Genomic DNA, 20,545 nt, shown 5'->3' with positions numbered 1-20,545 from the left:
AACTAGCTGGGAGGGTTCCTACCACGAGCGCCAGCTTAAATGCACCCTCATTTCTCCCGCCAACTACCTCACTTCTGCATTCCAAACTTGGCCAAGGCACCAATTCCGGCTTTCAGCCACTTGTTTAAAATTTTGAGGGCTTTTAAGTGAAACTAGTGGTATGTGATTAAACTACGAAAACAGAAAAGGGGTCGTAAACAAACATTTGAGAACTCTGGGGATTGACACTGACGTGGCTGTTACATTTTGGCAGCACAATGTGCAAGGTGAGCTATTGTGTCCAGGAACGTCTAACACACCTTCTGTTACAGAAAACACAACGTCATCTAGAGAGAGAGGAACAGATACGTGGACTCTATAGGAGACACTCTGAAGTGGGGCAAAGGGCAGCTCCCAGGTGGCCACCAGAGAGCAGTGTGTTTGGTGAGGGTTGGTATCCCCATTGCAGGTCAAGGAACACCTCTACATCAAATGAACCACAAGGTACAGCACAGATCAAAAAAAGAGCAGATGTATGAAGGTTCAGAATGCTGTTAACATGCGTGCGTAGTAAGTGTCCCAAAACAATAGCCCAAGGACAGGCAGAATGCTGCCGCCAGTGATTAACCCTAGGACAATCAGATCTTTTCCTAAAAGATCATAAGATATATATATATATACACACACACACATAGTTTTCATAAGGCAAACATTTTGTAACTAAGTTTTCAACGTCCTTTTGGATGAAGTATGATCTCAGTGAGGAACATAAAACCGAAGCGGTGTCAGAAATCCTAACAGCTTTCCCTTGGCTATGGGTATTGTTCGCCGACTTGGGTCCCTCTAAGTCCCATGTTTTTCATTGTTTTAAAGATTAATTAAATCAACAGTTCTTTTATTTTTGGAGATAAGATCAAACCTAAAGTGAAAACTCCAGTTCCATAGCAAGAATGACAGCAGTTAAAAATGATAACAAGCCGGGCAGAGGTGGCGCACGCCTGTAATCCCAGCACTCAGGAGGCAGAGCCAGGCGGATCTCTGTGAGTTCAAGGCCAGCCTGGTCTACAGAGTAAGATCCAGGATAGACACCAAAACTACACGGAGAAACCCTGTTTTGAAAAACATATATGTGTGTGTATGTTTGTGTATACATACATATATATGTGTGTATATATATGTATATCACAAATACAAAGAGCCACAATGTCTTCAAAAGCTTATCAAGAGCTAAGGCAGTGCAGAATAGGGTCTAAGCCAGAAGTTCTCAACCTGTGGGTCGCAATACCTCTCACAGGGGTAAGATAAGACCTTCAGAAAACACCGATGTTTACATTACGATTCACAATGGTAGCAAAATTGCAGTTATGAAGTAGCAACAAAAGTAATTTTATGGTGGGGGTGTCACCACGTATGAAAGGGTCTGAACATTAGGAAGGTTGAGAACCACTGATCTCAACGACGTGACCTCCCTGTGACAGTGGAGGAATACTAAACAGCTGAACTTTGAACTGCTGACTCCCTTGCTGTTTATTTTTGAACAGGGAAGATGATGGCCAGTGAGGTCTACATGGTAAATATCTGAGAACTCAAAGCAACAACCAGCAGACTGCCAGCACAACATGAAGATTTATGGGGGCCAAAAGAATCTAGTGAAATTGGGGGGAAAAAAACTTAATACTAAAATTGGGGACTACTTTCTTTGCAATCTAAAATTATTCTTTTGATTAGGCAGTTTGGCTGAGAAATTAGCTCTCTCTGCACTTCAGGTTTGTTTGTTTTGTTTTGTTTTTTGTTTTTCAAGACAGGGTTTCTCTGCGTTGTTTTGGTGTCCCTGTGCTGGATCTCGCTCTGTAGACCAGGCTGGCCTCAAACTCACAGAGATCCGCCTGGCTCTGCCTCCAGAGTGCTGGGATTAAAGGTGTGTACCACCATTGCCCGGTCAGGGTTTGTAATCCATCACCGATGACTCTAAGGAGGTCGCTGGTATCAGAAACTAGTCTCAAGTGCCAATCACAGATGATTTTTATTTGGGTCTGTTCTCCTTTGCAAAGCAGCAGCTCTCCAGGACCCCCCGGGGAAACAATCACTTTCTTAACACACCTTTAGATTATAGGAATCCTGTCTTTCTTTCGGGGCAAGGTGACTCCAGACATGATGCATAGGAGGAAATATCTTAGCCAAGAACCTCAAGTTCCCTGACTCTGACGTAGTCTTTCAACATTTCCTGAACGTAGCTGAGCTCCAGTCTGTGTGTGCTTTTCACAGCCAAAATATACGGTGGGTGCTGGTTTCTGATTCTGGGACACAGTGACTTCAGTCAGGTGTGTCACTTAACCAGGACTGTCTTGAAATATATTACCTTAGCAGGACCCATGGTGGCTCATGCTTATACCCCCAGCCACTCAGGAAAATGGAAAGTTCAAGGCCTGCCTGGGCTACAGAAAGTTCCAAGTGGCACTTTGGGAACCCCTGTCTTAAAAGAAAAACGGATAAAGGAGAGCTGGGGAATGTAGGTCAGTGGTAATGCTCTTAACTTGCCTGTCTGAGGTCTTAAAAACATCTATCCTCTATACCACTGAAGAAAGAAAAAGAAAATGTATTACCTTACTAGCCTAAACCTGAACCACTTGATCAGCAAAATACAAAATACAAAAATGGTTGTTCCAGGTCAGCTATCCACAAAAGTCCCAAGTCCATCTTTCTCTTCCTATGTCCGCTGCCCATCTGCTGTGAGTAGCGGGATGAATTATAGTCTCTGCCCTGGAGTAGACCTTGTGCTGTTTTATAAATCGTGAACTCACAAACTACATGACAAATGCCAAGGAACGGTCTATAAAAATGAACAAGGAAAGACTGCATATTTTATTTGTGTACTGATCTATGCAACAGCCGGGCGTGTAGCCTACCCAGGAGGCAAGGTTCTGCACTGCTGAACCACGCCTCCCAGCGCAATCAAAGACACTGAGAACCCTCCTCAAGGGACAGGGAGTGATCTTGGATGAGCCAAGGCAAGTTTAAAAACATATAGCAGTTTGTTTTTTTTCTTCCCCTCCAGCGATGCAGCTGCACCAAGCAGAGAGGCATCGGATTAGCATCATATGCATTTGGGTCCCTTTTGCAATTACTACTCCCCATTATAAACAGATCTTGAGCTCCAGGGAGAATTTACTTCCCGGTCCAGAGAAGAAAACCAAGTTCCTTATTTTTACTAACAACGCCTTCTCCAATCAACACTCGCCTTCCCTGGGGCGAAGGGGCACGCCCCTCCGCACCACCAGGAGCCTGTGGCCGCTCCTGGGGGCGCCCGGCTTCCTAGCCCCGGGGACAGGGAAGGCTTGGGGCGGCGGGAGCTGGCAACTTGAGGCTAGGGACAGCCAGGATCCGGAACAGCAGAGGCCGGAGACAGCCGGGTAGGGAACAGAAGCGCCTTGGACAGCTGTGATCAGGATGGGAGGCCGGGGACCGCCAGGGTGGGGACAGCTGAGACCACGATCCGGAGGCCTGGGACTGCAGGGTGGGGACAGTGGAGGCCGGTGACTGTAAGGGTGGAAACGGCGAAGTACTGAGGACCACCGAGACTGAGGACAGCGGAGGCCGAGGACCGCCGGAGCAGGGCACAGCGGAGGCCGGGGACTGCCCGGCCAGGCTACAGCGGAGACTGAGGAAGGGGACCCGAGGCTGCACTCACCCACTTTGTCCTTGCCGTACATGTGGCCAGCCACCTGATGCGACAGCGGCACGCAGCCTCCGAGCAGGCGCGGCACTGGCGGGCTGTCCCCGGTGCTCCCCGGCGGCCGCAGGCGCAGCGCAGGGGGCTCGGCGGCCATCGGGGCGGCGACACTCGGCGTCAGGCGTCAGGAAGGACCGGGCGGCATCGCCTGCGCAGGCCCAGCGCGCGGACCCATACCGAGACCGCGCTGCCCGCTCCGCGGCCCGCACGCTGAACTCCGGCCGCCCGCGCCCGGGATAAGGGCGCCTGGGCTCCGCCTCTGCCCGCCCCCTGCTTGCTCCAGCCCGGACAGGACCAGTCTGAGCATGCGCAAATGCTACCAGCCTGGATCCGGCCCCGCCGTATTGAGCATGCCCAGAGGCTACCCTACTGGATCCCCGCCAGCACTTCACTGAACATGCGCAGAAGCCACCCGCTAGACCCGTGCACCCTTCCAGGAGCGTGTCCAGAAGATTGACCAGCACCGAACCGAGCAGGTTCCGAGTCTGAGCCTGCTGCCCAACAGCACTGAGCATGCTCAGGGAGCTGCAGGATGGGACTCTTGTCCCACGTATCCACCGTTTGCTTTATCATCAGCATCCCAGAGCTTCCCGGGACAAACGAGCATCCCTGGTACGTCCCAATGTGAGGTGCCCCGCTCCTGGGAGACGGCAGCAGGGCAACTTAGAGAGGTGGCTGGTGAGAGGAGGCAGGGACCAGAGCATCCTGAGTGAAGATGTTTCTTCTCACACCTTCCAGTTGGCACCCAGCCTGACTGTTGCCTCAAAGTATCATGACAAACTTATGTGTTAGAGATTGACAGTCATCCTAATTCACTTTTTTTTTTTTTTTTTTGAGCTGAGGATCGAACCCAGGGCCTTGCGCTTGCTAGGCTAGCGCTCTACCACTGAGCTAAATCCCCAGCACCCCCTAATTCACTTTTTTAAAAAAAGAGATTGTTAATTGTATGTGTATGCCGGGGCTCAGGGAGGCCAGAGGAGTAGGGTTCCTTGGAGCTTGAATAGCAGGTGTTGTGAGCCCACCTACGTGGGTGCTGGGAATCAAACTTGGATCCTATGAAAAGGCTGTATGTGCTCTTAATCGCTAAGACTCCGCGGCCTTCTCAATAGTTTTCCTAAGTGAACACTTTTTTAAAAAGAGATGAACACTCTACTTTTGTTTATTTATTCATGGCAGTGCTGGGAATTGAAGGCGGAGCGTTGTGCGTGTTGGGCAAGCACAATACCGTTGAGCAAGCACAGTAACCGCTGAACAGCCTCGCCAGCCGGAGCAAGTTTGTTTTTGTCTTCTTCGGACTCTCTGGGTAGATGACTGGCAAGGTCAAAGACCGAAGGTCCGGAGGCCCAGTGTGGCTAGCAGAGGTGCTAGATGCAGTTCCATCAACGCCTGTGTGTCCGCACTGGCACCCTATTGCAAAGTCTGGCCTTGCGGGACCCACAGAGGAGCTGGCCGGATTTGCAGGACCCAGCCTTGAACTAGCCACCCCTTGCATTACCTATAGCAAAGCGGGCTTCTGGCCCGCCCCAGGGCGCCAAGTCCTGCGGGTACTTGTCCTAAGTCACCTGAAATGCTCACAACTGGACCACCTGTAAAAGCCGGCCTGGATAGAGGCTCGCTCGCCGGGCCAGCGCAGACGCAGTCTCCACCTTGGCGCCTGGGGCTGTCCCGCGGCTGTCAAATCCTCACCGGTCCTCCGGGTTCGGGCCGCCGCGCATGCGCGACTCTACCGGCGCGCCCTCACACGCGCTGGCCAGCTTGCCGCGGCGCCTGCGCAGTGGCTGTGAGTGGGCCCGGAGGTTGCGTCCTGCCCGGGTCTCCGCGGTCCCCAGCGCTCGCCCGCGCGGTCCTACCACGGCCTTCCCGCTGCCCGCACCATGGGCATCAGCAGCGACTCCTCTTTGCGAGGTGAGCCGCCCGCGGCCGGTCCCCGCTACCCCTATCCGGACTGTCACCTTGACCTGCACAAGGGCAGGCGCAGGCCTGCCCGGAGCTCGCGGGTTGCCGGATGCTGGTGCGGGCCGGCATCCCGGCCCCTGGACCGCTTCCCCAGCCAGCCGCGATGTGCGCAACCAGGCTACCAGGCTAGCGGGGGACGGTCCACCCCCAAAATCCTCTGTCCCTCAGTCGTCGTCGTCCCCCCCTCCCTTCCCCAGGGCACCGAGAGGTGGTGGTGTGGGGAAACTGGCAGCTCCCTCCGACCCTGGCAGCGTCCGGGAATGGTCATGTCGTAGATATTTTGCTGGCTTTGTGATCCAAGGTGAAGAAACCCAATGCGAGCGAGGGTCTTCAGTTTCCCAGTTTCTTTCGCACCTTGCATCAGGCCACTGATGGCAGTGGTCCAAGAAACAACTGAAGTAGACTTCTTCCCAAAGCTTTGAAAACGGTGTTTTGAAGAAATCTGGCTGAAATTTAGGGAATTTGTGAAACTTGGCTAGTGTAAGGTGATAAACTGTTCAAATTGACCACAAGCTGAGCGATATGCGTGATAGACTCTGCCCAGGTATAAAATGCCACACCCCAGGGTTTGGTTACCTCAACCTTAGTTGAGGAAAGGAAAAAGTTAATTACGAGCCCCATTGATTCATTCAGCAAATACTGACGATTGTCTATAGTGCTCAATTCTGTAACCATTCCTAACTTGGACCTCAGTTTTGTAGTAGTTAGGTTCTATATGCCGGAAGGTTCTACCGTATGTCAGTGAAACTGACTTGTCAGGTAAGAGGGAGAAAAGCTTATATTTTTATTTTTTTAACATTTATTTGCGTGAGTGTCCCTGGTGCCATGGCTCATATGGAAGTAAGAGGAGAACTCGTAAGGAGTTGATTCTCTCCCACCATGTGAGTCCCAGGGATCAAACTCAGGTTATCAGGCTTGGCAGCAGGCACCTCTCCCCACTGAGCCATCATGCCAATGACCAAACATTTTAAAGTTACTAAACACAGTTCTTTTGCAAAATTTACTCCAAAGGATAGCCATCTTGGGACTCCTTTAAATGCATGCACTTTGGTGAGTTTAAATTTTCTTTATGGTTTTTAAAATCTGGGGTTTTTGTTTTGTTTGCTGTTGGACGTTTGTTTGTTTTTGTTGTTTTGTTGGGTGGTTTTTTTTTTTTTGAATCATAGTCTTTCTTTGTAGCCCAGGCTAGCCTTGAACTCAAAATCTTCCTGTGTCAACCTCTCCACTGCTGAGACTGTAGGCCTGTGCCACCACACCTGAAAGAACAATGCTCTTGGCAGTAAGACTGTTGCACAAAATAAAATCCTCATGTGATTTGTGGTGCAGTTGTTTTAATTTTGTAGGAACACTGTTGCACATATGTGAGGTGAGCCAAGAGATTGCGAAATATGTTTTTGTTTGAAATCTGGGATCATATGGTAGAAGCAGATACCAGACCATGATTTAGATAGTGTGCTGTTGAAAAGGAAAGTGAACCCCAAGGACCTGTCACCATTTGCAGACTAGTCTTTCCTGCAGTCAAAAGATAAGGTTTTGGTTTTGCTTCATTTGTGGGCACAAGGAAGCTCAGAGGTAAGTCTCCATTAGTTTACCATTATCTACGGAATATGAAACCTCTTGGGGAAACCCCCAGTTAGTTAGCTTCAACTTGAAGTCCTCGCCTTTGTTATATGGGGTAACTTTTTAAAAATAGGGAAGACAGAGAGATCATTATGAAGACCATGGGAAGGGTCCCAAAGGCTTTGCAAGCTTCCTCTACCAGCTCCTTCCCCCTCAAAGTTGGAATGTAGATTGCCTTAGAAATAAATCCCCTCCCTTTTTAAGATTTATTTACTTTATGTATGAGTGTTTTGGCTGTTTGTATTTTGGTATATGGTGTGCATGAAGCGCCCATGGAGGCCAGAAGAGGATGTCAGTCAATTACCCTGGAACTGGTGTTCCAGGCACATGGGTGCTGGGGATGGAGCCCTGCTTCTCTGGAAAAGCAGCCTATGCTCTCAACTTCTAAACCATCTCTCCAGCCCTTGCAATATTCCTTTTAATGTTTACTTCTTGTATGTTGTGAAACTGTTGTGGTTTGTTTGTTTGTTTTGTATAGAGTCTAGTGTGTAACTCAGGCTGACTTCTAACTTGCTATAATAGCAGAAAATCACTGTGAACTCCTGATCCTTCTTCCTCTAACCTCTTGGGTACTGGGATTGTAGGTATGCAATATCACACCCAGTTTATTTGGTACTGTGGATTTTATGCAGGGCTTTGTGGAACAAAGCAAGCAGTGTACCAACTGAGCCACACCTTGGACCTTCAGAGTTAACATGCCTACTGGTTTTTAGTTGAAAAATAAAATACTGATTTACAACCAGGTGTGCTTGCAATATACCTGCTATCCCAGCCTTCTGGAGAATCAAGAGTTGGAGGCCAGCTTGGGCTATGTAACATGACTATCTCAAAAAAAAAAAAAAAATTAAGGGTGGGGGGAGAATGTCTATGCTTGCAGAATTCTTTACATTGAGGATGGAAAGCCTGTGGTCCAGAGGGAAGGTGGTTAATGAAACTAAATGGGTATCAAACCAGGACTGGAGTTAGAGAGGGGCAATGCAGAAAAGTGATGGACTTGAGACCCTCCCCATAGTCAGTGTGAGATAGTTTGGACAAGTACCAGGGAGCTCATTATGGTTTCTGGAAAGTGGCCTTCGATGCCCACGTGTGCAGTCTCATGATTCTTCCTCTTGCCCTGTAGCTGGCCTTTCTGAACTCCTCCTGGTCTTAATGCCTCTACACCTCACAGAGCCAGCTGTCGCCCTTTGCCCTTCCATTCCCACAGGCTGACTAAAGAAAGTCATTCTCTCCAGGCTCTGTGCTATCTTGTTGCCAATGCTTGGTTTTTTGTTTTTGGTGTTTTTGAGCTGAGGATCTAACCCAGTGCTTTGCGCTTGCCTACCACTGAGCTAAATCCCCAACCCCAATGCTTGTTTTTATTTGTTTTGTTTGTTTCTTTATTTAAGTCAGGGTCTCTCTCTATTAACCCTGGCTGGCCTGGAACTCCCTGTGTAGACTAGGCTGGCCTCAGACTCAGAGGTCTGCTGCTGAGCAGAGTAGAGATCAGAGGACAGCTCTATAGTCTCTCCTTCAGTCTTGTGGGTCACATGAACAGAATTCAGGTGATGTGGCTTTTCCTGCAAGTGCCTTTACTCACAGAGCTATCCTACCAGCCTCTTAAATCAAAATTCTTGTTTAATAAATTACTTACTTTGTATGAGTTCGAGGGGAGGGAGGTCAAAGGTCACAGCACTTGGGTGAATCTCAGAGGACAACTTAACGGGCGTTATTCTCTCTCCTCCCATCGTGTGGATCAGGAATGAAACTCAGGAAGACAGACTTGGCAGCAGGCACCTGTACCCTCTGAGCCCTCTTGCCGGCTCGAGGCCTTGCCCTGCTTTTCTCTTGTACATTTTCTTACTTGGTCCTGTCCACAGGTTGTAAAGAGGGATTTATGTGTTTTCATGTGCTATGTTATCCACTGCAAGCCCGGGTCATCACAAGCACATAACCAATGCTGGACCATCTGTTTATACTCTTTATTTATATCCTTACTTTCTTCAGAGTCCTTTATATTTTTCCAGTTCATTCTATCACAATATATTAATTCAATAAGTTTCTCGAGTTTTGGAAAGGTTTTTTTTTTCATTTTTATTTATTTATTTTTCTATTATCGGTTTGATACAGTACAAATTCTTAATCCTAATAGTGAAATGTTTCACTGAGGCTTGCCCAGTGATTGAGTAAAACCAAAACTTATTCTAAGCCACAGTCATCCTAGGGTCTCCCCTGCTATGTAGCCTCCCTGGTTCTGTGGGTTGCAGTCTGATTGTTCTTTGCTTTATATCTAGTATCCACTTTTGAGTGACTACATACCGTGTTTGTCCTTCTGGGTTTGAGTTACCTCAGTCAGGATGATATTTTCTATTTCCATGAATTTTGGAAAGTTATTTAAAGGATTTTTTTTTTTTCTGCAAAAGAATGTACAGGTCACACCAAGAAAATAGTAAGCAGATAATGAGCAGTGGGATTCCGAGCTGGAGCTGAAATAAGAGCTGTTGATTTTGGTGGATGTTTTCTGGAATGGGAAAGAGTAACCCTGTGCATCCCTATGGGTGCCTGAGGTGCCCCTAGCTGACTGATGCTTTCTTGTTTTCTGAGTCTGAGAAGTAGATCTCAGGTCTAAAAACGGGTCTAGAAAAAGCTATCTGGTATAAGAACACTGAGGCCATGGAAGGGACAGATGAAAATCAAGGTGAATTGCTCATCCATCACTGTATAGTGCTCCCTTGTTGTTGACGCCACATGTACCAAATCTTGAGGGAAAAAACCATCACTCACAGAAGGTTTGGTTTCAGCACAGGGCCCCTCCCCCTCTCCTGACCCACGCACATTCCGGTTCTGTGGCAGTTGGTGGTAGTGGGTAGGTGAAGGTCCTTTAGGCAGAAACTAGTCTGAAGGAAAAAGAAGGGTGAGATTTCTCAGTCCAGGCAAATTAACCCTCCCAGTAAGGCATATCTGAGGGATCAGTCATAAAGAGGGCTGTGGGTTTAGGAGCACGTCCAAGAGAAACCAGAGACTGTAAAGCAGACCCGAGGCACACGAGGAAGCAGAGATTGTGTTGTCCTGTTGCCTGGCTCTAATCTTCCTTTAATGGTGTTTATGTAGAAGAAAACAGGTTTGGTGGATCTACAGGAACAGCCCACCCTTATGAACTGTATCTAGCAAAGGAAAGAGGATTTTGCCCTGGCGGAGGCAGGAAAGGGCTCACAGTCTGAAAGGAGGCAGCAGAGAACAGATCAGAGTCCTGTGTTGTCTCTGCAGTTGTGAGTGAACTTCAGACCAGCCCTGCCATGCTCTGAGTGTGAAGAGATACCCCAACAGGCACTCAGCCTCGGATGGCAGATGAGGGACTCCAGCCTGACAGTTACTAATTCTGAGACAGGCTTCTGCCATGCTCTGAGTGTTCTTGGGTTGTGTTATTTGCGTACTCTCTGATTCTTCCTCCTCCAGGCTGGCATTTGAATCGTTTTTATCTGTCTCTCTACTTCCCCCTTTTCCTTCTTTGCCCTGGACTTGCCAGAGGTGTTTGCCACTTTTTGCCAGAGAAGAAAAAAAAAAAAAAGAAAAAGAAAAAAAAAAAAACTGATTGAAGCTGCAGTAATAGAATAAAATAGCAACATTTTTCTTCTGCCTGGAAAGTAGCAATCTGTTCCTAATGAGATTAGAAATTAGAGTTTGGGAAGAAAGAAGAATAGAACTTTCCCCTCTAAGGCCTGATGTAGCTCTGTGAGTCTAACACTCACTTGACGTGACTCCAGCGCTGTTTCTGTAGCCCGCATATGATACTGTTACACTGGGCGGTCAGTGCCCTTGCTGGCCCTTTGGTCACAGAGCCTTAGTGTTGAGTCCCATGGGACAGACACCCTCGAGTACCGAGGGTGTGCGTCAGCCGTGACGTCTATGGTATGGCTGCTTTTCCGTGCCCGTTCCTCTTTCATTTCTTCCCTGGTCAAAAAAATTCTGGAGAAGGTAAAAGTTTATTTGGGGTTTGTTTTCTAATGTCACCCTATATGTTAATATAGTAATAGGAAAAAGGAGACTAGAGGAATGTTTCATACCTTGAACCAAATTAATGCCAGCCAGTTGTTCTACGAATCTCAGGACATTTGAAGTTTGTGGGGATCATTAAAATAAATATGAAAAAACTTCTCAGGAGAAGGAGCCTGAAATCCATTACAGCAAATAGGTATCGGGTGGGGTAATTTACCTGCAAAATTAAATTCCGGAAAAAAAAAAAAAAAGAACTAAGATCACAATATTCAAGGAGCTGTGTTAACCTAATTTAGAAGAGGAGTTATAACTTCCTTTTGAGTACCTCTTACATGTCAGCAGACACTATGAAATTGAGGTTTTCATCTTTTGAGACAGGGTTCAATGTCTAGCTAAGGTTGACCTCAAACTCTTCCGTCTGAATTGTGAGTGACTTCGCATTGGGTATAGCTACCTGCAGCTACTTCCTGAACTATTCATCAAAGGGGATGGGAGTCCGGCAAATTGAAATAAATTTCAGCCCTGCTTGAACACTGAAGTTCAAAAGAAATTTACACAAAATGTGTAGTTAGAAAACATTCTGAACGGCTGGAGATGCATCTCAGAGGCAGAACATTTGCCTAGAATACTGGAAGCCTTAGTCAGTTCCCAGTGCTGTAAAAAGAGAAAAATTCCTGAGGAGGTCAAAGGTTTGAAGTTGTCAGGTGATCGTTGGTCAGGTGGCACCTGGGTATAACAGAATACCAGTTAATGTTTATTCTAGGTGCTCTAGCAAGAAGAAATGGAAATGACCTGGGGTGGATTCTACAGAGAAAAATGCTTCTGTAGTTGCAAATAGAGTCCATGATCCATGGAGTTGGGATGGGTGTGAGGGCTCTTTATGTGAAGCTGTTAGGACTGAGCTCCAGCATGCCCTTAATCCCAGAACCTGGGAGGCAGAGGCAGGCAGATCTCTGAGTTTGAGGCCAGCCCGGTCTACTGAGTGAGTTCCAGGACAGCCAAGGCTACACAGAAAAACCCTGTCTTGAAAAAAAGAAAGAAAAGAAAGAAAGAAGGAAGGAAAGAGAAAAGGATTGTGCTCTAGTTTTGGTCTGTGTAGATGTCATCAGATCTGTCCCACTGTGAGACAGGAAAACAGAAGCATCCTGGGGTCCACTATGCCCATGGGGTTGTGTTTGGCAATAAAATGTTTTTGTACTTATCTCCCTAGGGCTTTATTTGATAGTCTGGGAACTCATTTCAGACACTGAAGACCTGGCCGAGGAAGTGCTAGGAAACAGCCCAGTGTGTTTATCCTGACCCCGATCGACTTCTTCCTGCAGCCCCTCCATGCTGGGACTAGACAACTCTCTCCTGAGGCTAAGGGCAACCAGATAATGCTGAACTTGGCTTCTGCTGTCACTGCCTGGAGCCGAGGTGGCTGCTAAGCACTTGGGTTTCTAAGGAGTCCTTGGATGCAGAAGGAATAAATACATGGCCTGTTAGTCCAACAATTTTTTATTATTATTGGGAAATAGAATAACATTTTCCTTAAAATGAAGTTTTAGGAAATTCAGAAAGAAAATAGAAATGAAGAATTTATTGAATGTTTGATATGAGACTATTACAGTCTGCTTTGTATTTTAGTGAGAAAGCAATTTGTAGATTTTGGTAGCCTTTGAATAACTTCAGACCTAGAACCATCCCTGCCAGGCAGATCCTGGGGATGCTCAGTGATTGGGGGGTGGGGGGAGTGCTTACAGGTCTTTCTTTGTCTTGTCTAGATCTGGTTCTATTTGTGTTAATGTCGAGGTGCACTGGGTTTTGGTAAATTAAAGCATTTGAAAGCCACTGCGGGATTTTGATGTTTAAGTGAACTCCTTTTGCTAATGAGTGCCATCACCTCCTGGTCTTTCTGTTTGGTTTATAACCTGAATCTCTTTTTCAGGTTTTGTTTTCTTCTTTGAGCAGTAGGTACTTGCAGGCACAGGTGCTACTGAAAATGTTGATGAGCACTTGAAAGATTATCAAGCTTTGCTTTCTCTTTTCTGTCTTAGAGAAGGGAAAATACTCATTGCTTTTCCCTCTTCTATATTAACTTAGCTGTCCACTCAGTAGTAAAATCACATCTACATTAGGGAGAGCGATGGAACGCCTTGAGAAAAGAACTCTACACCACTGTGTTTGGGTCATTTATTAACATTGAAAATCATTATCATTCAGAGGGTGAGGACCCAGGAAAAGCCACCACCGTCACCCACAGAGCCTCACCGTTCTTAGAATTTCTGCATACACTTTGCAAAATCACTTATACTTTTTTTTTGTTTGTTTTGTTTTTCGAGACAGGGTTTCTCTGTGTAGCTTTGGAGCCTGTCCTGGATCTCGATCTGTAGACCAGGCTGGCCTCGAACTCAGAGGTCCGCCTGGCTCTGCCTCCTGAGTGCTGGGATTAAAGGTGTGCGCCACCACCACCCGGCCATTTCTGCTTTTGAAAGCCAGGCCTAAATATCCAGGAGTTGGTAATGCTTGACTAGCATGCCAGAAGCCTGGATGTGGTGGCACAAGACAGTTAGCACATTACTGAGTGTGGAGGCAGGAGGGTCAAGGTCATAGATCTCAGCTGTAGGAGACTCAGGGAAGGAATGAGGGAGAAGGAAAAATGGAGGGAGGGAAGAAGGCCCAGGAGCTGCCTTCAGTTTTATTTGTTTGGCCTAAACCACCTGTCCAAACAAAAGGCGTGATGTGGAATATTGTTTTAAGATGTGTTACGTATTTTTCCTACTGCTTTTGTTAACAATGCAAAGACGTTACATTTGTTTGGTCAAAAAAAAAAAAGAAAGAAAAGAAAAAGAAAATCGTTATCAGACTGGCAGGATGGCTCAGCGGGTACAGGTGCTTTCTACCATGCTTGTAAACCGAGTTCGATTCCTAGGACCCACGCAATGGAGGAAGAGAACCAACTCCCAGAAGTTGCCCTCTGACCTCAGCGTGTGCTGTGATGAGCACATGCCACCTACCCATGTATAAGAAATGGATGTGCTTTTAAAAATGATGCTTGTCAGGCCGCGTGAGCTCTACTGCCTCTGACGGTCCCTTCCTCCCTTGCCTGTTGCAGTTGAGTGGATCGCAGCGGTGACCTTTGCTGCTGGGACAGCTGCTCTTGGTTACCTGGCTTACAAAAAGTTCTACGTTAAGGATACTCGTTCCAAAGGTATGGTGAACCTTCACGTCCAGAAAGACAACCCCAAGGTGGTGCACGCCTTCGACATGGAGGACCTGGGCGATAAGGCCGTGTACTGCCGCTGCTGGAGGTCCAAAAAGGTGAGTGTGCACCAGTGGGCCCTTGTGCAGGCTGGTGGCGAAGCTCCTCCTCCATGCTTCTGTGGAGTCCGGTCCTCCCTGGTTTCCACACCCTGCATTCTGTTTGCCGGACACAGGCTCTGGCCAGGGAGCTCAGACTAGCCTCAGACTTGCCACCTTCCTGCCTCTGTCTCAAGTGCCAGGATTGCAGGCTTGCCTCAGCACACACAGCTTTCCATACCGCTGTGGAATATGTTTTCTCAAATATACATACAGCTGCCATGCAGTGAAATTCCATCAGACCCTCAAGGAATTAAACTGGGTTAACCATCAGTGGTTTTGGTTTTGGGTGTTTTTTTTGTTTTTTGTTTTTTTGGTTTGGTTTTTTTTTTTTTTTTTTTTTTTGCTTCCCCAAAGATGAAGGAAAATGTCTTCGATTTTCTCTTGGGAATTCTTCCCCAAGGGGATCTCGGGAGGAAATTCCACAGCCTAAGTGCAATGAGAAACTGACTGAGCAAAGTTTGTGTGTGAGACAGGATCTTGCTGGGTAGCCTGTGAAGCTGCAGAGGCCCCTTGGAGCCAGGGTAGCCCTGCACTGGTGCCCGTCTTCCTTTTTGGCTCCTGAGTATGGATTATAGGTGTGCAGCACCTCACCTGGCTTAGATTTCTTCCTGGTAATATCCTAAGCCTTCGTCTAGCTGCAGTTCCCGTAATTAAATACCTGGCTGTATTGAATCCATTAAAACCCACTTGCTGTGATGAGAATTCTGTCTGTCAGATGGAAATGACGCCTGCAGGCTCTAGACGTGGACAGGGTGATGCACTGGGTGACGTCAGAATTCCAGCTGTCCCGAAAGGCCCAACATGCTAACACTGGATGTGCTGCTGTTCATATTCGTGGAAAATGAAGTTACAAAGCTTAATTTCCAAGGTCATGGCATGTTGAGCTGGGGGTATAGGCAGTGGTAGAGAGCTTACCAGAAGCCGTGAGTTTGGTCCCTAGATTAAAAAAAAAACAAAAACAAAAACAACCCACATAATTTAAAGTACTATTTTCTGAAATTGCAGTCTGTTAGAGGCTTACTACAGTGGGGAATGCTATCATGGATCTTGTCATAAACATGGAAGGGGCTATGTAAGACCTAGTAGAAAGTGTGTTTGGAGGAATATTTTATCTTATTATTTTTTAGTTTTTAATACCATTTTGTGTGTGCGTGTGTGTATGTGTATACATGTGTGTGCATGCACGTGCATATGTGTGCACACACATGTGTACATGCATGTGTATGTGTTGATATGATCACATGAGCTCCAATACCTGCACAGGCCAGAGGCATCAGATCCCCGCTGGAGCTTGAGTTACAGTTAGTTACAAGGTGCCCAAGAGTGCTGGGAGCTGGGATTCAAACTCGATCTTCTTCAGGAGCAGAACACACACACACACACACACACACACACACACACACTCTCTCTTAACTGCTGAGCCCTTTCTCCAGCCCTGTTGTGGGTGGGAGGGGGGATGTGTACATATTTTAGTTTTCTTTAGTTAGCATGCTAAGAAATGGGCTTCACTGTACCATTTTCTTTTTCTTTTTTTTCTTTGTTTTTTTTTTTTTTTTTTTTTTTTTTTTTTGGTTTTTCGAGACAGGGTTTCTCTGTGTAGTTTTGGTGCCTTTCCTGGATCTCAATCTGTAGACCAGGCTGGCCTTGAACTCACAGAGATCCACCTGGCTCTGCCTCCCGAGTGCTGGGATTAAAGGTGTGCACCACCACTGCCCGGCCACTGTACCATTTTCATGAACACACACACACACACACACACACACACACACACACACACATACACACATATGTGTATATATATATCTCTCGTCATACTTTGCCATCCCCCTCCCTGTTCTCCCTGCCCTCCTCCTTGTCACCTCTTACTGGTGTCATTTCTATCCCTAAGAGTTCCCCTTTCAGCACACTGGTACCCTCTCCTGTTCTGCTCCTCCTGCCTTCATCCTCCATCACAGTCCCGAGGAACTGTGTTTCAGTAAGCACGTCTCGTAGCTTGGCGTTGTGTGGTCCAGTGAACACAGATTAACAGATGTCACTGTGTCCTACAATGGCCTGGTGTGGACATGGAATGTGAACAGTAGGTGCTCCTGGAGCTACTAGGACATAATCTCTTGGTGCTCAGTAGTCTAGACTTGTTTTAAAAGGAAAAGTATGCGTACATAGGCTCCATTCTTGTTTGTTTGTTTGTTTGTTTGTTTGTGTTTGTTTTTGTTTTTCCAGACAGGGTTTCTCTGTAGCTTTGGAGCCTGTCCTGGAACTCACTCTGTAGACCAGGCTGGCCTCGAACTCACAGAGATCCGCCTGCCTCTGCCTCCCGAGTGCTGGGATTACAGGCGTGCCCCACCACCACCACCCCCCGGCTAAACTTTAGGAAATAAAAATGGAGAGTTTCCCCCAGTCACAGTAGCTCTCCAGTCAGTGATGTTAAATGTAAATTCCTAAAACTGCTCACTGGGTACCCCTGCTCCCATGCCAGCATTGGTGTCCCTGGTGAGCCCTGTCTGTGTGATTCCGGTGCACAAATAAATGTGAGTGCTTATGCAGTGGGCTAAATTGTCTGAGAATTCGACTGCCTCTAGAAAGTGGGAGGCATGTGCATAAGCATATGCAAGTATTAGCGGGGCTGGAGAGATGGCTCAGAGGTTAAGAGCACTGGCTGCTCTTCCAGAGGCCCTGAGTTCAATTCCCAGCATCCACATGGTAGCAGTGCTTTCTCAAAATGTGCAAGAAAGCAGTCATGAGGAAAAGGGGTGAGTGAAGGAAGGCTCAGGCCCTCCAGGGATGAGTCCATGAGGAGAACCAGTGTGAAAACTTTGCCTCATGGTTTGGGCCATGGGTCTTTCAGATGTAACTTACAGTAGGATGCTGGCTGTGGAAATGGAGAGAAATGAACAGGATCAGCGAAAAACAGTGACTTTTTAAAAAAGACTTCTTTTTATTAGTATGTGCATGCGTATGGGTACCCACAGAGTTGGGTCCCCCTGGAACTAGAGTTATAGGCAGTTGTGAGCTACCTGACATGGGTACTAGGAACCAAACTCAGGTCCTCTGGAAGAGCAGCTCACACTTAACCACTGATGTCTCTCCAGCCCTAGCAGGGACTGACTAGTCAGGGAGACTGGGGAAGAAACTACTGCATCTTAGCATGTGGTTTAAAGGGGCAATCTTTAACAGATACAAGGAATTCAGTTTGAAAAGCTAGTGTTTCCCCAACAGAGCTTAAGAGTTGAATTGCAAAGAGTGGGTTTGAGGTGAGGGTTGAGAAGAAATGTGCAGCAGCAGTCAGTGGTCCTGACTTAGGGGCACAGTGGCAGCAGAGGCCAGCAGAACTGGTGAGTCAAGGCGACGCAATAATTATCGGAGATGAAATCTCAAAGAATGTTCTGCGTTTGGACAGCGCAGTCAGATAGGGCAGGCCCTGGGGGAGAAGTAAAGACAGAGCGGCAGAGTGGGAAGGAGAGTTTCCCAGCTTTGGTGCTGAGCTGGCCTGTCAGCACGGCCAGGTGAGTGGGCAGTGATGGCGAGACTCTTGGATTAAGCAATTAGCAGCTGACCTTTTGCTGCCGTTTCAACAGAATAATTAAAACTCTGTGTCCAAGTTGGTGAAAGCCTATGTTCCCAAAAATCAAGTGCTACCAGTTTGAGCTTCTGTGGGTGAGAGCAGACGGGAGATAGGAGGGAAGAGCAAATGGGAGACAGGGCTCACGGAGACAGGAGGGAATGAAGTAGATATGGGCCTCAGGAAGAATCAAGAATAGGCTGTTGTAAGTAGTCCAACAGCACACCCCAGGAATACTCTTCCTCCACTGTTAAGACCCTGAACTGCCATTTCCTGTTCCCAGTACACATGTGGAAGCTCACAACAGTCTGTATCTCCAGTTCCAGGAATCTGACACCCTCTTCTGGTCTTCATGGACACTGCATACACATGATGCATTGATGTACATGGATACAAAATAGCCATAACGCATAAAATAAAATTAATTAAAAAAAATGAAGTCTGGCCAGGCCTTTAATCCCAGTACTGAAGGCAGAGGCAGGTGGATTTTTTTTTAGTTCCAGGCTAGCCTGGTCTACAGAGTGAGATCCAGGATAGGCTCCAAAGCTACACAGAGAAACTTTGTCTTGAAAAACCATTTAAAAAAAAAAAAAATGAAGTCTGCCAGGACTCAGGGGCTCCCTGGTCTGTGTTGTAAGCACAGAGAAAGCAAAACTGTGTCCTTTGGAAAACAGTGACAGAGATTAGCTTGTCCCTCTACCACCAGACACAAAAATGTCAGTTATACCTATGATGTGGAATTAGTAAAAATGAATGAACATTGGAAATTTATAATCACATTTCCAGAAAAAAAATGTCTCCATGGGACCCTTCAAAATGAACTGCATTAGAGGGGGAAATACTGGCGGCTCAGGGGCGAGCAAAATGGGAAAAACTGGGGCCAAGATTGCTGCGAAGATGGTTGACATAGGGGTCGTAAGCAAAGTGATTTTTCTTTTGTTTTTTTGAAACAGGATCTCATGCAGCCTAGGCTTGCCTTGAACTCTTGATCCTTCTGCCTCGCAAGTGTTGGCATTACAGATGTACATCATTACACACAACTACAAATTGATTTTAGTGGAATAAACTTGAATTCTTACAAGTAGAACCATGGGCATAATTGTGGGTAGAGTGCCTGCCTAGTGTGCACACAACCCGGGATTCAGCCCTCAGCACACACCTCATTTTTCTTTTTAAATTTTGCCTATTTACAAATAGGTAAAAGACATAGGTCACCAGAACGGTACCCAGTAGGTAGTCACAGCTAAAGCCTTCAGCGTGCATCACCAGATGTCAGGACATTGGGGTAGTGATCTGGATTTTATCCCCCTGTCCATTTCTCCCTCCTGCTCAATGAAGTACCTTTGCTAGCCAAGAACAGTAGAAGCCAGGATGTGTGGGCATCTGGCATCGCTACCCTCTGCTGAGCACAGACTGATGTGGGGATTAGACATTTTACAGTCTTTCTCTCTTCTAGTTTCCGTTCTGTGATGGGGCTCACATAAAACATAACGAAGAGACTGGAGACAACGTGGGACCTCTGATCATCAAGAAAAAAGAAACTTAATGGACAGTTTCAATGCTGCACCCCGGAGTGTTGTGATGTCACCTGATCATTTAATTAGAATTAATGAATGAGACACGCACTCTGTCTGATTGGCCTCCCTGGGTTCTAGATGTGGTTGGTACCTTGCGAATCGCAGCTTTCATATTCATGGCATTAGCCTTGCTATTGGAATATTGTGGTGCACATTTATTGAAGGAAGCAGGAGATAAAAAAAAAAAAAGAAAGGCTAAACCAACCTTGTGATATATGGATTATTTTGGTCTTGTAAGGATCCGTTCCTTTAAAATAATGGTCTTAGAATATAGTTGTATCTTGAGGTTAACATATTAAATTATTCTCAAAATCATGTACATTGTAAGTTTAAAGAAAAATCACCTTATTTCTTAGTTCCCTTGGAAATTAATGGAGTGTGATGCAGTTGTGTTGATTTCTTACAGCATAGGAGAAACCTGCCATGACCTTGACTGTCTTGTGGTCAATGTGATGACATGGATTCAGCTTGTGTGTTCTAATGTTTTCAGTCAGAATTAACTGAATGTTCTTCTCCTTAAAGTCGCCCAGGTCAACAATAAAGGGGCAACAACTTCCTTATTTTCATCTCTGGATATTTGATGGATCCACCAATAGCAGAAATCTAGACCACAGTGATGTCGGCCAAGTAGTCACAAAGAATGTTAGGGCAGTGGCTCTGTGGATAAAGTGTCCATGTAAAAGCCAGACAGGCATGGTGGCTTGCCCATAATTCCAATGCTTGGGAGGCAGAGGTAAGGATTACCAGAGCAAGACTAGCCAGAATCAAGGAGGTCTGCATTCAACAAGAGACCCTGCCTCAATAAATACA

General features: G+C 46.7%; 2 protein-coding genes across 2 annotated transcripts in view; one reads left to right on the top strand and one right to left on the bottom strand.

Moving 5' to 3' along the window:
• Positions 1–4,026, bottom strand: part of Ipmk (inositol polyphosphate multikinase) — a 36,420-nt gene extending 32,394 nt beyond the window's left edge. The window contains exon 1 of the mRNA XM_036168084.1: positions 3,668–4,026. Within this exon, the coding sequence (XP_036023977.1) occupies positions 3,668–3,806 (139 nt within the window). The 5' untranslated portion in view covers positions 3,807–4,026. The remainder of the gene's footprint in view (positions 1–3,667) is intronic.
• A 1,415-nt stretch (positions 4,027–5,441) lies between these two features.
• Cisd1 (CDGSH iron sulfur domain 1) lies at positions 5,442–20,298 on the top strand. The gene is made up of 3 exons (XM_036168086.1): positions 5,442–5,614; positions 14,352–14,557; positions 19,615–20,298. Exons 1-3 carry the CDS (start codon positions 5,584–5,586, stop codon positions 19,702–19,704), a joined length of 327 nt encoding a protein of 108 aa, XP_036023979.1. The 5' UTR covers positions 5,442–5,583; the 3' UTR covers positions 19,705–20,298.
• Positions 20,299–20,545: the final 247 nt, after the last annotated feature.

Source organism: Onychomys torridus, chromosome 18 (assembly GCF_903995425.1).
Source record: "Onychomys torridus chromosome 18, mOncTor1.1, whole genome shotgun sequence".
NCBI lineage: Eukaryota > Metazoa > Chordata > Mammalia > Rodentia > Cricetidae > Onychomys > Onychomys torridus.
Note: the sequence above shows the minus strand (reverse complement) of the source record. Positions and strands in the feature narration are given on the sequence as shown.

What these genes read in the sequence shown, in the direction of transcription:
- Cisd1 (XM_036168086.1), top strand. Translation starts at nt 5,584, where the DNA reads ATGGGCATCAGCAGCGACTCCTCTTTGCGAG. An exon ending in CAGCGACTCCTCTTTGCGAG is followed by an intron (nt 5,615 to 14,351) that starts GTGAGCCGCCCG and finishes TGCCTGTTGCAG; the next exon opens with TTGAGTGGATCGCAGCGGTG. An exon ending in GCTGCTGGAGGTCCAAAAAG is followed by an intron (nt 14,558 to 19,614) that starts GTGAGTGTGCAC and finishes TCTCTCTTCTAG; the next exon opens with TTTCCGTTCTGTGATGGGGC.